The sequence below is a fragment of the Lepisma saccharinum genome, chromosome 29 (assembly GCF_977018435.1).
Source record: "Lepisma saccharinum chromosome 29, izLepSacc3.1, whole genome shotgun sequence".
NCBI classification, from domain to species: domain Eukaryota; kingdom Metazoa; phylum Arthropoda; class Insecta; order Zygentoma; family Lepismatidae; genus Lepisma; species Lepisma saccharinum.
This window is the reverse complement of record NC_139257.1, coordinates 20,415,667-20,430,695: the sequence shown is the minus strand read 5'-3', so window position 1 is coordinate 20,430,695 and position 15,029 is coordinate 20,415,667. Positions and strand designations below refer to the sequence as shown.

The 15,029-nt window shown below is 37.4% G+C and overlaps 1 protein-coding gene across 3 annotated transcripts in view; it reads right to left on the bottom strand.

Annotated features, from left to right (window-relative positions):
* The window catches only part of Imp (IGF-II mRNA-binding protein), a 256,323-nt gene that overhangs the window by 34,474 nt on the left and 206,820 nt on the right, over positions 1 to 15,029 (bottom strand). For all 3 annotated transcript variants that reach the window (XM_083114768.1, XM_083114769.1, XM_083114770.1), the window contains 2 exons: positions 12,485 to 12,637; positions 9,603 to 9,689 (listed from right to left, as the gene is read on the bottom strand). In XM_083114768.1, coding sequence (XP_082970894.1) covers positions 9,603 to 9,689; positions 12,485 to 12,637 — 240 coding nt within the window. The remainder of the gene's footprint in view (positions 1 to 9,602; positions 9,690 to 12,484; positions 12,638 to 15,029) is intronic.

Sequence of the window (15,029 nt, the reverse complement as noted above, 5' to 3'; positions counted from 1 at the left end):
ATTAATCAATTTTCCGTGTATTGCATAACTCACAGGATACTTCAGAAAGTGTCGTGTCAGTTATAACTGTAAATTTAGTGTTTAAGTGTCTATTTCGCATTTCATTTTGCATCATTTCATGACAAAACAGGGTAGGAAAATGCACCTCCCCTTTCAGAAACATGAAAACTTAACATTATAATGTGTTATTTCACATTTCATGTTTTCGTCAAAAACTAAAAATGCATGCCTCCACTAATAGCACATTGCCTGGAAAAAAAAAATGGGACAAGGAAAAGCCCTGCATTTTTATTAATGACAAATGTTCCATACGTAAGCTTATATCCTTACATACTTTCAGAATCACTGGCTACAATAAGTTTACACCTTCGCAGATGTGCAATGAGGCAGGACATTCCACTATCTATACCAATATAGAAAAGTTTCATTTTTTGATTTATCACCTATAACAGAACAGACCCTTTGCTCCAAATACAATATGCATACATAAAATAATGGATAACTTTTCTTAAATTTATTATGTAGTTTTTTAAATTTTTGCCACATGGCATATTTTAACTGCAACTCTTAGTACAATTCACACCACACAATATCTTGTTTCAATTCACATTATGTTGTTTTCTTTCCTCAAATTTCAAACACTTCAAAAATTGAGTATGGAATCTGTTTTAGTGTTTGTCAAGAATGAAAAATGTGGTTTCTTAGCTTTACTGATTGATTGAGTTGGTGTTTTAAGCCCACTTTATACACAGTAAGGCTAATAGGGACTGGACCTACAGGTTTTTTTTTAAAGTGGGATCCCAACCACTAGGTGCCTCCACCAGGTATCGAACCAGTGACCCCTTGATTACAAGGCAACGACGCAACCACTGCACCATCATGATAGCTTTATAATTGGCTAAAATAATAAGTTAGAATATTCTGTACAAGGTTTTTGCTGCCAGTGTAGTCAGTCATACTAATAAGAACTGTTTCTACAATCTCAATCTTTCTTGCAACAATAAGAACTCTAGTACTTCAGATGTTTGACTTGACATACTTTGCACAAGCACCACCACTCAGAAAGCAGGATCAGCACAAGATTTTTTTCTTTGGGTAACTACCTCAGACGAGGGAGCCTGCCAATCTTCATCATTGTGTGGTAACAATAACAATAGTGTTTGTCAAGAATTAAGCTTTAAATGGTAAAGGTGCTTTACCAGCACTTTTAAGCTACTTCAGCACATGGTAGCAATTCTCAAATTGCAAAACAACACTCAATGTTACTATTATTAACAAACTGAGAGTTTCAATCTTTTTCTCTCTCAGAGTATTATGGGACAGATCTTATAAATACGCCATTTACTCTTCAACCACTGCATTTTACTGATTATATATATATATATTTAATTTTTAAATGTAATAAAGAAAATGTTTTCTTAACAAATCCCCCTCCTCAAAATTATCAGCCTATTTTGTATGGTTGTAGGAATGTAACTCTGCTACATACATTTTTCCATTCACTTTGGACTATTATGGTGGTCACTCTTCAACTTTCATTTTGGGAGGTACAATATATACATTTCACCTCCGCTAAAAGGTCCATCTCTCAATAACAATCAGTTCATGAACTTTTTGTACTTTGCGCCAAGACTGAAAAGCATGCTCTTGGAACAACCCATCTGCTAAAGGTAAACAATGCAGCTTCCGGGTTTTCATGTACGGAAATTTGAGTTATATTAATAAGAACTATTTCTACTAAGAAGGGATCTTCTTCTCACAAGAAGAACTCTATTATTTGTGGTGTCTGACTTGACATCCTTTGGGTGTCTACCACGACTCAGAAAGCAGGATCAGCACCTTTTTTGTTTTTTGGGTAACTACCTCAGACGAGGGAGCCTGCCAATCTTCATCATTGTGTGGTAATTCAAATTGTGTTGGTCAAGAAATAAATATGCTTTAATATTATCTGGAAATTGAGTTATACTAACCCCTTAAGGCTTGCTTGGTTAAAAATGGGAAAAAAAAAAAAAAAAAAAAAAAAAAAAAAAAAAAAAAAAAAAAAAAAAAAAAAAAAAAAAAAGAGGTAAAGTGCTCCCCTGTGCATAGCACCACACCATATATATATAGGGGGTGTGGGGGTAATGCTTGGACCTTTGGAAAACTGCACGAAAATTCACGTGAATGCTCTAGAAGGAATTCTAAACTGATGATTTTTTTCAGATATTGGAATATCAAAGCTGTTTTTGGAATGGAGAGGAAAATTTGAAAAAAATCATGACTGATGCCAAAGGTACAGTTGAGCCTTAAGTGTAGATAGCATATATTGCAGTGCGAAAGGCTTATATACATGCATTGTGTTTGCTTAAACTAGATTCGACTACAGGTGGCGTATATACAGGATTTGTCCAGAAAGTAATGCAATTTTTCTTCTTCCGCAGCTCCTCCTGGTGGCAGCACATTCGGACTGATGGGTTATGTGGGGAGACTCTTAGCTTCACAACGCTTCCAAGCTCAGTCTGCTCCGAGCTCTGCAAGCATCAGGTTCGCTGTTTCTGTGAACCTCCTGTCAGTGCTTGTGTCATGACATGCAATGGAGAAAATGATCGAACAACGTTACGCGATCAAGTTCTGTGCTAAACTGAACAAAATCCTCGTCGACACCCACCAAATGATTCAGCAAGCCTAAGGGGACTCTGCTCTCTCCTATTCTCAAGTTTCCAGGTGGTTGAAATTGTTTAAAAATGGCCGGGAAGAGGTGGAGGATAACCCTCGCTCTCGATGGCCGTAAACCAGCAAAAGTGTCTCGTACTCGTGATCTGTTAAATACCGATCGTCGAATAAGTGTTCGGATGATAGCAGAGACTCTCAGTATTCCGAAAACCACTGTGCACGACATCGTTTGTGACAATTTGCACATGCGGAAAGTGTGTGCCAAGTTGGTCCCCAAATCGTTGACCAACAAACACAAGAATAACAGAGTGACGATCGCGAGGGAACTTTTGGAACGTGTGCAAAACAAACCTGATTCTTTGGACAATGTCATTATCGTCGACAAAACCTGGGCATTTGAGTACGACCCGGAGACAAAGCCCCAAAGTTCTGAATGACACACCTAGGAGTGTGCAAGAATGAGCAAATCAAAAGTGAAAACCATGCTCATTGTGTTCTTCGATGCCAAGGGTGTGGTCCACAGAGAATTTGTACCCCCAGGGCAGACAGTCAACTCAAGTGGAAGTGCTATACAGATTAAGAAAAAGAGTCGTTCGCACTCGAAAGGGGATCGCCGCTCTGCGCATCGGGGTGTTCCTGGCCAAGCACAGATTGGCAAAGTTGCCCCAGCCCCCCTACAGTCTTGACCTAGCTCCTGCAGACTTCTTTTTGTTCCAAAGGAACAAGACCGACCTGAAAGGAGCCCGTTTTGGAACCATTGACGCCATCCAAACTGCTGTGACAAAGGCTCTAAAAGAGGTCCCCGTCGAAGCCTTCCATAATGCGTACAGTGCATGGAAAAGTCGTTGGCAAAAGTGTGTGGATGTCCAAGGGACAAACTTTGAAGAATTTTAAACGTTTGTAACAATATCTTGAATAAAAGTTTTTTTTACGAACTTAATTGCATTACTTTCCGGACAAACTGTATTCACCAAGAAGTTGAGAACACAACAATCACGTTACGTGAGATTACGTTAGCTGAAGTAAAAACAAAAAGACAAAAAATAGAGAATACAACAGGAGAGTAATGCGAACAATGAGTTGCACTAGTTTCAAAGACTTCCAGACCATAATGACCTGAAGTACATACATGGAGATATGCTATGTATTATTGTATTCGTGAATTATTGTATTGTTTACATTTTAATGCAACATGAAAGCAACTCTATTGCATAAAAGAATGAGGCAGGTGTTTTATTTCACTTAAATTTTGGGGTTAATATGAACCATTTCTACTAAATAATAAGTATCTTTCTTGCAAGAACTCTTAGTATTTGAGGTGTTTTGACTTGGCATCCTTTGCACACACATCACTCAGAAAGCAGGATCAGCACAAAACTTTTTGGGTAACTACCTCAGACGAGGGAGCCTGTCAAACTTCATCATTGTGTGCAGTTGCACAAGAGGGATGCCACGTTCGCTGAATTAAGTTTAAAAAGAAATACAGGAGACTGGATATAATTATTTTTCGTTTCAGGCAGACAGTGCCACTGCCTGTTGTAGGTATATGTAACGGGAGTACAGCGCCTTGAATAACGTAGTGTGGAAAACAACCCAAGAAACTAGTTCCCCAGGCAGATGACAAACATAGATGGCACTGCGATCAGTACGAATGCTAATTTTCTTATGAAAGTAATGTGGCTTGGTTAGTTTTTGGAATATATTGTGTAGATTTGTTTGTCTTGAAATGTGGTACGTGAACTGATGGAAACAGTTATATTTGAGAGTGATTTGCAGTCACGAAACGGCATTGATTTGGAAAGTTAAGTAAAATAAAATTAATAAATAAATAGCATGCGTAACACAAGAAACAGCGCAAAGTGATTCCGGACGTCAGGTGTTGGATTGTGTACTAGAGTTTTATTTTTCTATGTTATTAGAATATAAATAGTATCCTGAGAGATATTTCATACCGAGGCGACAAACCACAAGTGGAAGCGAGCAGTCCGTAATCAGTGCAGCCTTCAAGGAGATTTTACACCAAAGCGACACGGGTCCTTCGGTTCAAGGCAACTTTCATACCGAAGCTACACATGTTGCTTGGAAACGAGCCAATCAAGAGCAACATTTCACATCATAGGGGCATGACGGGAATCACAGGCCAGCGTTCGGTTGGTGAAATCCTCAAGCGGTAAGTGTCGCGTGCCGCTTGTCGCGCAATCTCCCTAAAACAATACACTCATTGCATCGCGCATGTACGAACAACTAACCACGGCAACATGTTGCAAGCTATGGAGGAAATGGCCCAGTTTGAGCGACACACAAGCGACAAAGCTTATCGTGTCGCCTAGATCTGTTGTTGTAATGTGCAGTTTATCGTGTCGCCTATCTGTTGTTCGCACAACTAGCAGTGAACGCTTGCTAATAGACTGAAGGCACCAGGTCGCTTGTCACTTAGTTGGGAACTCCCCCTGTAGTGCATCGCTTCTGTCTGAGCACCCTTCCTTTAAGGAGCTTTCCGACTGAAGTAACAAGTAGCACGAGAATACGCCAAATGAACGTATCGTTTGCTGTTTGGACCCTCATGTGCAATGAATGCTATTTTACAGTCTGGAAGTGTGTGTCACTAGTGTGACAGTGTAAACATCCTGTGTCGCTTGTTCCACTGGTTTGAAAGTTTCCTTACACTCATGTCGATGGCACTAAAAGTTTTGTGGGGTTCCCCTTGTCGTTTCATGCAATCATCATTATCATCATCGCCACGATTAGTTTAAAGCGTAAGAAAAGAGACAGTAAATATCAACAATACAAATGCTTCAGTGTGTAACAAATTTGAGTAACAAATATTTGCATTAAATGTCACAGACACTACTCTTCACACGCTCCCAGCATGTTAACAGAGATGGGCTTGATGGCACCAATGATGTATCCTCTCAACATCCTATGCACAAAGACCATATCTTTACTTCTATGAGTTGCGAATGACTCCCAACTTCTGCACTGACAGGCAGAATCTCATTATATCACCTCACCTATCCAGAAAGTTAGTGTGCCGTTTCATAATTAGTAGAGACCTACATATTTAGTCTTTGGCACAGATGAAATTAAAAACATTGATGCGTTATTTCACATGTTTTTAACAAGGTGTGTTTTGCCACGAAATCATGCAAAATATGAAATAAAACTCTTATGCATGAAATTTAGTTTATTTATCGATGCAACACTGTCCAAAGTCAATTATCCTGAGTGTTATCCAAATCATGGAAAATTGATTAATTTTGCTGTAAATATTTGAGAAGCAAAAATGGACTCTTACACAGGACTAAACTGAATACTCTTATAACTACATAAATATACTATAGAAATGTTTATTTGTGCAACAAGTGTAGTTTTAAAATCAAGTTTAGAGTTTTATTTAGGATTGTAACATCAAAATGCCATTTCATATACTGCTTGTAGCCCTGAAATGTGTGTAGTTTTTGTACCAAAATCTTGGATCTTCTATTCACCATAAACATGGCTTTAGTATCGGTGAACACTCGTGTGAAGGTATGTTCCTGACTGCAACACTGGCTTTGCTAAATCCCCACCACACCAGCTAATTTGCCATGGGACTTGCCTACAAACTCACTAAGGGTGCCACCTACTGTTCCTTGCAGCAATTAGGCATACTGTGCAAGCTAAAACAAGCCATTCTGACAGTCTTTCATTCTCAGACACCAACATGCCACTTTACAATACCAAACATTTATTAAATATTAATGCCTGGCCATGTAAATTGCTACAAACAAAACAAGCTCATACACTGTGACCCAAACTTAAAATTCCCATCAACCCAGCAGAAGAGTGAAATATTTCAAATCTCCTTTTTAAATACATATGTAAAGTTTAATTATAGAGGTATAGACTGCCTGTGTTCACCAAAAGTTTCCAACATGTCCTTGCCTCAATTACCCCTAAAATATTTAGGAGCAAGGTGATTCCCACTAATGTTTAGGGGATTCCAATCTTATTTTTAGTCACAAAATTATATAAACAAAACTGATTATTTACAACCTCAAATGTTGGATCAAAAATACAATTTAAAATAAAATTATGAACTTATACAGAAGACTAATTAAAAATCTGAATTACTTTTTTTTTTCAAATTCCGTTTGAGTTCGAATTTAAAAATATACACTGTACGTACATGCCTCTTATTCCAATATCTCAAATTCTGATCTTTTACTTACCACACACAAGTACAGCTAACTGTTTAATTAAAGACTCAAAAACTGCAATATTAACCAAAATTATAGCAATTATTTGTATTTAAAATGGACCAGTCAATAATTAACACCACTCAGAATGCAGGATCAGCATGAATTCTTTTTTGGGTAACTACCTCAGATGAGGGAGCCTGCACAGAATCATCACTGTGGTCCTTACAAAAACATCTATGTATGTCATTTTTGCAAACCATGCATAAAATAAGGAATGCAATGAAATTACTTCATATTACGTGAAAGTGTCCTATTAACATCCTTGCTGCATATGTGGATACATGAGAAAATTGTATTTTCTAGAGCCGATGCCAATGTGTCAGTATCCACATCGGAAAACATTGTTAGATTTTATTTAGATACCGGCCGATACTTTTCCAGCATTTTGACCTTCGCCGGATCTGCAAAAAATGCCAGACAATACTTTGGCAGTCTGATTGTCCTGGAAGTTATGCAAAATAGATGTTCTCATTGGTTTTGTGCCAATATTGTGTGGGTGGAAAAACTATTTTTGTGATTATGTAACAGGTATATTTTATACAGTAAAACCTCGTTAATCTGGACAGGCAAAAGGAAAAAAGAGCAGTATGCAAGGTTTTAAATGTGGCTAGAAGTCAACAATCTCATTCGTCATATCTAGAGGCATGCAAATTTAGTTTTTGACGAAAACACAAAATATGAAATAACATGCCGTAATGTTCATTTTTCATGTTTCTGAAAGGTGAGGTGCATTTTCCTACGTTTTGTTACGAAATAATGTGAAATGAACTGCAAAATATACTGAAACACAAAATTTACAGTTTATATACCAACACCACACTTTCTGAAGTCTGAAGTATCCTGTGAGTTATGCAATTCATGGAAAATTGATAATTCCGCTGTAAATATTTGAGAAGCAAAAATGAACCTCTTTAGACAGGAAACTCTGGTAACTACATAAATGTGCTATTAGAAGGGATAAGTTTATTTTGTGTAATAAGTGCAGATTTTAAATCAAATTTAAAATTATATTCACAATTTTAAAACCAAAATTTCATTGTATGTAGCACTTTTGATGTGAATATTCACCACAGTAACAGGAAAATTTTATTTTATTTACCGCTTTTGAACCCGAAATAGACTGTTTTTGTACTGAAATTTTGCTGTCTTATTTACCAAAAATATGTGCCTCTAGTCATATTGCTCGGTAACATTTTACTGTACTGTATAGTGTGTTTAGGCCTATGCCCTTCAAATACACCATAATAAACGTGATTTGCTGCTATAAACTGAGTTTTAATGCACTTTCTCATGTTCTTTTAGGTTATTTCAGTTAATCCGGACTTTCGTTAAACCTGTCAACTTATCCCCCCCCCCCACTATCCCAGATTAACGAGATTTTACTGTATTCTGATGTAGTTTTTGAATATATTGAAACAAAACTCTGTTAAATGGATGCTTGCAAAGTGCAAAATTAATCAATATCTTGAACAACCTTTAATTGTTACAATTTACAAGCATCGGTATCAGTGAGAATGTTTAAGAGTGTCTGTATCGGCTCAGCCCTAATCATTTCTTTGTCTACTTCCATCTGTCTACCAAGATGATTTACAACCTGCTCCTAATGATACCTCCTGATCAGTATCCTTAAAATCAGATATTCTCACACAAAACTTTCACTTGATTTTATAATTGCACAAATTCTCAAAATCACTAGTTCCTTCCATAGTGTAATTGCACTACATGGAACGTACGTACAAAATCTTTTATTGATGTATTCTGCAAGCAAGCAGGGTTACTAATTGGTAGAGGCATGCATATCTAGTTTTTGACGAAAACTCTTAATGTGAAAACACATTGTAATGTTAATTTTTCATGTTTCTGAATTAGGTGAATTTTCCTACCGTTTTGTCACAAAATAATGCAAAATAAACAAAATAGACAAACCCGAAATTTTTCAGATTACTTACAAACGCGACACTTTCTGAAGTCAGAATTATCCTGCATTACGCAATTCAGGGAAAATTGATGAATTCTGTTGTAAATGTTTGAGAACAAAAAATGGACGGACCCCTTTATACAGGAATAAACTTAGTAATCTGGTAATGACATAAATGTGCTATTAGAAAGGATATGTTTATCTTGTGTACTAAGAGCAGCTTTTAAATCAAATTTGGGATTATATTCACATTTTTAAAACTAAAATATCATTTTATATACCGCTTTTGAACCCAAAATTGACTGTTATTGTACCAAAATTTTGCTTTTTCATTTACCAAAAATGTGTGCCTCTACTACTCGAGAATGATCCTTCACAGTTATAAGCAAGTAAACAACTTTCTTTTATGTAGCATTTAGAGAGAGAACATGCATACTTCCACGAGACATTTCATTATGAAAATACAACTTACAGCATTAACCATAAATTACAAGAAAAATTCAACAATCCAAGCAATACACACATACAATAATATTAAACAGGAATGGTGGTAACATACTATGTACATGTTGAAATAAAGACAACAATTATGTACATTGAGTCAATTTTGTTTATCTACTTTATCAGTACAGGCAAAAATTTTATATTGGTCCATATATCTGTTGTATAATACTTACTATAGTTGCCTAGTGGTAGGTGACACCGGGATAGAGGGGGGGGGGAAGCCTTATATCACTTATTGGACAATATTACAAGCATAATATGTAGCTAGGTGTATAGAAAAATCTTACCGTGCTCTAGTTTGTTGTGTAATTTGACGGATTGTGCTGCCCTGCCGACCAATTATGGCACCAACCATATCACTCTGCACCAAAATCCTGAAATTACAAAAACAGTGTATAAAAAATGGTGCAACACACAAGATCTAAAACCAGAAAAATATTTTCAAACTACTAAACTTATCAGTGGAAAATGAGTGCAAACTCAAATTGTGAAAATTACTGGCTTAACTAACCAAAACGCTAGCAAAATTGCCTAAAAATCAACTAATTTTACTAAAGCCTATCCATAAATGATTTAACACATTAGGGTCTCACGACGGACATAGCCCGAAGTGCATTTAAAGTCAATGTGGACGAACGAGGGGCATAGCCCGTCTTGCCGATTGAACGACTGGCTATGGCTATGCTTAGTCTCATGTGCGAGTTCATTCAAGCCGCTCTGTTGAAATTCCGACCACTAGGTGACTCATGTGCTATTTTTATCTCCCACCTGCGACTGTTTGTCGGGTTGATGTACTGTGCATTGTTTAGAATGGCGTCGTTAGATCCAGACTGCATAGCGGAAATTCTGCATGAGGATTCCGCCTCAAGAGTTTGAAGTTAGCGAAGATTTTGATGATGCAGATGAATTTGAAGATTTGGAAGGTAGGTTATATTCGTAATAATTATTGTTGACAATATAAACAGTGTTGCAAACTCTAGTATTTTATGAATGAAGTGACAAGAGGTAATTTTTTTGGGTCTATTCATCTTGCCTCTTGCTTGATTCTCCTACATGCACTGATGTATTTTTAGATTTTCCATTTATTTTGTATAGTGTCTCAAATGAAAATTTATTTTATTTATTTATTTGTTTAATTTTTACAGATGACGCAGAACCAACTGATACATTGTCTGGTCCTGTCCTGCAGCCACTTTTTCATACAAAAGCTAATTACCTGTAATTTGTAATTATTTTTTGTTATGTGCACATAAGAAGTATTCTTATGCAAGATTCAAAAGATGTATTGAGTTTATGTAGTTAATTATTGAAATTTCCAAATTACGAACTTAAAATATCTCTATATTAACATTTGTTACAATGTCGTACTTCTTTTTCCAGAAAACATTGCTGAAAAAATATTCAAAAATGTCTGAAAATGAAAAGAAAATTTAACAAATTTTTGTTCATTGAAAAGAGGAAGTTTTGTAGATTTAAGAAATATGTGGTAAATTGAAACAAATTAAAAATATTTTTTCTATAATTTTTTTGAAAAACAACCAAACACCACAGACCAGAGGTGAAAATGCTGTATTATGAGGCTAGAAACGAATGTGTTAAACATGAAACTCATTTGTACCAGTGCATACATAACCTACCAAAAATTATAGCAAGGAAACAACCTGCGCTCAGAACTGTAACAATTAAGTCAGAAGTACTGAGTGCCTTTATTGCAATCAGAAAAAATAAGACAAATAAACTTTCAAGGTAGGGGGGAGGGCATTTTTACCTATTACTTTCCATGTAATGACCAACTGTAAACAACGAATTCCTTTTTATAAAAAATCATGACAAATACAGTATAAATAATGCATATTCACAGTAACATTTAGTGTATGTGTATTAATCCTAACCAAACACAACCCAAAAATTGCAAACAAGAGAGTGATAAATGCCAATATCCAAGCAGATTTCTACTTGAAAACGTGGCCCCTTTCCCTCGAGTATTTACTATGCAATTTCTACAGTAACTGCCAGTAATATTCAGTCTATGTAAAATTTGTTTGTAAAAAATTTAATTCTTTTGCTTGCTTGCTGCTTTTTTGTTCAAAACCTACTTTTAGTGTACTAATACAAAAATGTCAAACTTTCCACAAGCACAGTAAATTTCCCAGGCTATTCCAGGAAAAGTAAACTTCCCCCATGGCTGTTCCAGGAAAAGTAAACTTCCCCCATGGCTGTTCCAGAAAAAGTAAACTTCCCCCATGGCTGTTCCAGAAACAGTAAACTTCCCCCATGACTTCCAGGAAAAGTAAACTTCCCCCATGGCTGTTCCAGAAAAAGTAAACTTCCCCCATGACTGTTCCAGGAAAAGTAAACTTCCCCATGGCTGTTCCAGGAAAAGTAAACTTCCCCCATGACTTCCAGGAAAAGTAAACTTCCCCCATGGCTGTTCCAGAAAAAGTAAACTTCCCCCATGGCTGTTCCAGAAAAAGTAAACTTCCCCCATGGCTGTTCCAGGAAAAGTAAACTTCCCCCATGGCTGTTCCAGGAAAAGTAAACTTCCCCCATGGCTGTTCCAGGAAAAGTAAACTTCCCCCATGACTTCCAGGAAAAGTAAACTTCCCCCATGGCTGTTCCAGAAAAAGTAAACTTCCCCCATGGCTGTTCCAGAAAAAGTAAACTTCCCCCATGGCTGTTCCAGGAAAAGTAAACTTCCCCCATGGCTGTTCCAGGAAAAGTAAACTTCCCCCATGGCTGTTCCAGGAAAAGTAAACTTCCCCCATGGCTGTTCCAGGAAAAGTAAACTTCCCCCCGGCTGTTCCAGAAATAGTAAACTTCCCCCATGGCTGTTCCTGGAAAAGTAAACTTCCCCCATGGCTGAGCCAGAAAAAGTAAACTTCCCCCCCGGCTGTTCCAGGAAAAGTAAACTTCCCCCAGCTGTTCCACGAAAAGTAAACTTCCCCCCTGGGCTGTTCCAGGAAAAGTAAACTCTCCCCCCCCCCCCCAGCTTTTCCAGAATAGTAGAAACCCCGTGCCATATATCAGTCTAAAGCTTTACTTCCAATCAATAATTTTACAATTACTATGGCATGCACTGAACTTTGTTGCTACAAATATAAAAATACTCAGAATCTACAAATAATTTATACTCTGCCCAGACTGTGCATACTTTGCCAAGAGAACTTACCGCAGAGGAAAGTCAGTCTGGCGGGAGGTGCCGGGAATCCCTGAGAAAGGCATGCCAGGTCTGGATCCTCGTGCTCTGTTTCGTCTGTCCATTGCAAATTCAACCTTTAAGGAACTACCTTCAAATTCATAACCGTTTAATTGATTCACAGCTCTGCAAAAGAAGAACACATTCAAATTAAACATAATACAAATTATTTTTACAATAACAACAAAATGATGAAAGAGGTACTGATCGTGACCTTCATATTGATTTTCTTAGCCAGGTGCACCCAAATATTTATTTAACTCTTAAGCACTTTGATATCAATCCCAAAAAGAGTGGGTTTTCTTATGTTCGGTGTTGAAAATAGTCGACACTGCACACACTGTGCACAAATGCAGAATTCAAAATAAGTCTTCACATAAATTTTAAAAAATCTACATGGGCCTCAACTACCTTAAACCTTTTGGTACCCGACCCTCTTTTGCTAGGTAAGCCCCAGGTGTCCGGGCCAGTTTTGAGCAAAATGCAGTTTTATAAAAATGAGTAGATCGGAGCCTAACTGCCACAGACAGACTAATAATATATCGTTATACGCAGAATGAACCATAGATACAGACTATATAAAATTTATGCACATTTGGCATATATATATGGAGGGAGGGGACGAACCGGAAAATTCAAGAATTTTTTTTGGAAAAAAAAAAATTCGGGGTTTCGCACAGTACTGAGACAGTATGCAGTCCCTGCAGGTTATAGGACAGTAAGTAATAAGAAAAGGAGTGCAGTGTGCGCTTCCAAATATATATATAAGATGTACATGGAATTCCATTTATGTGGTGGACACCAAAAGTAAGTGCAGTTTTGTTCTGAAGTCAACATTTCTTCTCTTTTCAGGGAAATAACTATGTCATCGGAGACTTCCATCCTTCTTTTTAAGCAGTGTCAGTTTTGTGTGCTAGGTGGCAGTAGTTGAGTGACAGTGCCTGAAGGAGTAAGACGTGTTTCTGATACTGTCTGGGGAAATGGAATTTCCACTTGAAGAGCAACGGGTAATTGTGAAATTCCTTACCGCAGCTGGATGTTGTGCAGCCGATATTCATCGCCAACTGGAGGCCCTGTGTGGTGATAGTGCTCTTGCAGAAAACACTGTTAGGAAGTGGGTACGTGAGTTCAAAGATGGACAAACGAGTGTGAAAGACGAGCAGAGGTCTGGACAAAGTGCTATACGCAATCTTCTGGGATTCCCAGCGAGTGATATTGCTTCATCCAGTTCCCAAAGGTTATACAATTACGGGCGAGTATTTTCGTAAACTTTTGGCTACAGAATTTTTGCCGAAATTGGAACGACCACAAATGGCTAATGGCAATTTCATTCTCCACATGGACAATGCACCGCCACATCGTGCTAATGTTGTGACCTCATTCTTGGCTGACCACGGTATTGAACTTCTGACACATCCACCATACTCACCAGATTTAGCCCCGAGTGACTTCTGGTTGTTCCCAAACCTCAAGAATTCTCTTCGTGGACGCCATTTTGCCAATAGATCATCCCTGGGAAGTGCTGTTTTCCAGTATCTAAAACATACCTCCAAATATGACTATGCCACATGCTACACAAAATGGACTGAGCGATGGCAATTATGTATCAATAAAGAGGGAGAGTTTGTTGAAAAATAAACACAGGTTATTTCATTGTATTTCATTTTTCTTGAAAATTAGAACGAAACGGCACGTACTTTTGGTGTACACCTCGTACATTGAAAAAGCACATTCAATTACACACTCACAACTTTGGTCCATTTGCAAGAGTTAATTCTTTGCAGCGCCCAGTGTTTGAAATGTCGCACTGACAAGTTCTGCATTACACAGGTGTGATTGAGGGTACCCTAAAACTACGAAGCAGGAGTTCCATATGCAGCACGTTCCATTCCTGATATTGAAACTGCTAGGCATTTCTGATCATCCAAGAGCTCCAATATGAAAGGAAATGCTTGTATTTTGGTTGCTCTGTACAGCATCATGTATTAATTGCTGGTTATGTGCATCAAGAAATATTTAGCTGCCCTTGCACCACAAACTAGTACTCACTTTCTGTGCATATATGGAGTTCAATATTGTTCTCCGCATGGTGCACACTAGCTCATTACCAATACCCAGATTTCTATGTGGCTGAAAACTATTTTTTTATATATAAAAAAAGTACATATGTTAAAATGGTCACTGTACTCTTTGGTCTTTTCTTTCATTCTCATGAAACCGCCTCCCAATTCTAGTGGTTCTCAAAAATTCTGCTAGGAACACAACTGAACTACAGACCTGTAGTAGCTATTTCCAGAATCAGCAGGTGTTTCTGCACAGTATGCAGGGTGGCTACGATTTTTAGATTATGAATTCTGAGATTCCCAGGTTTTCCAGTCCAAAAATTAAATCTTTCCAGACATGTTTATCATCATGATTTTTGTTTTTGAGCCTTGTTTTTCAATTAAATATATAATCAGTTAATTAATTCCAAGAGTAAAATGTAAAATTACAATCTACATTAAATGTATTGGGTGCT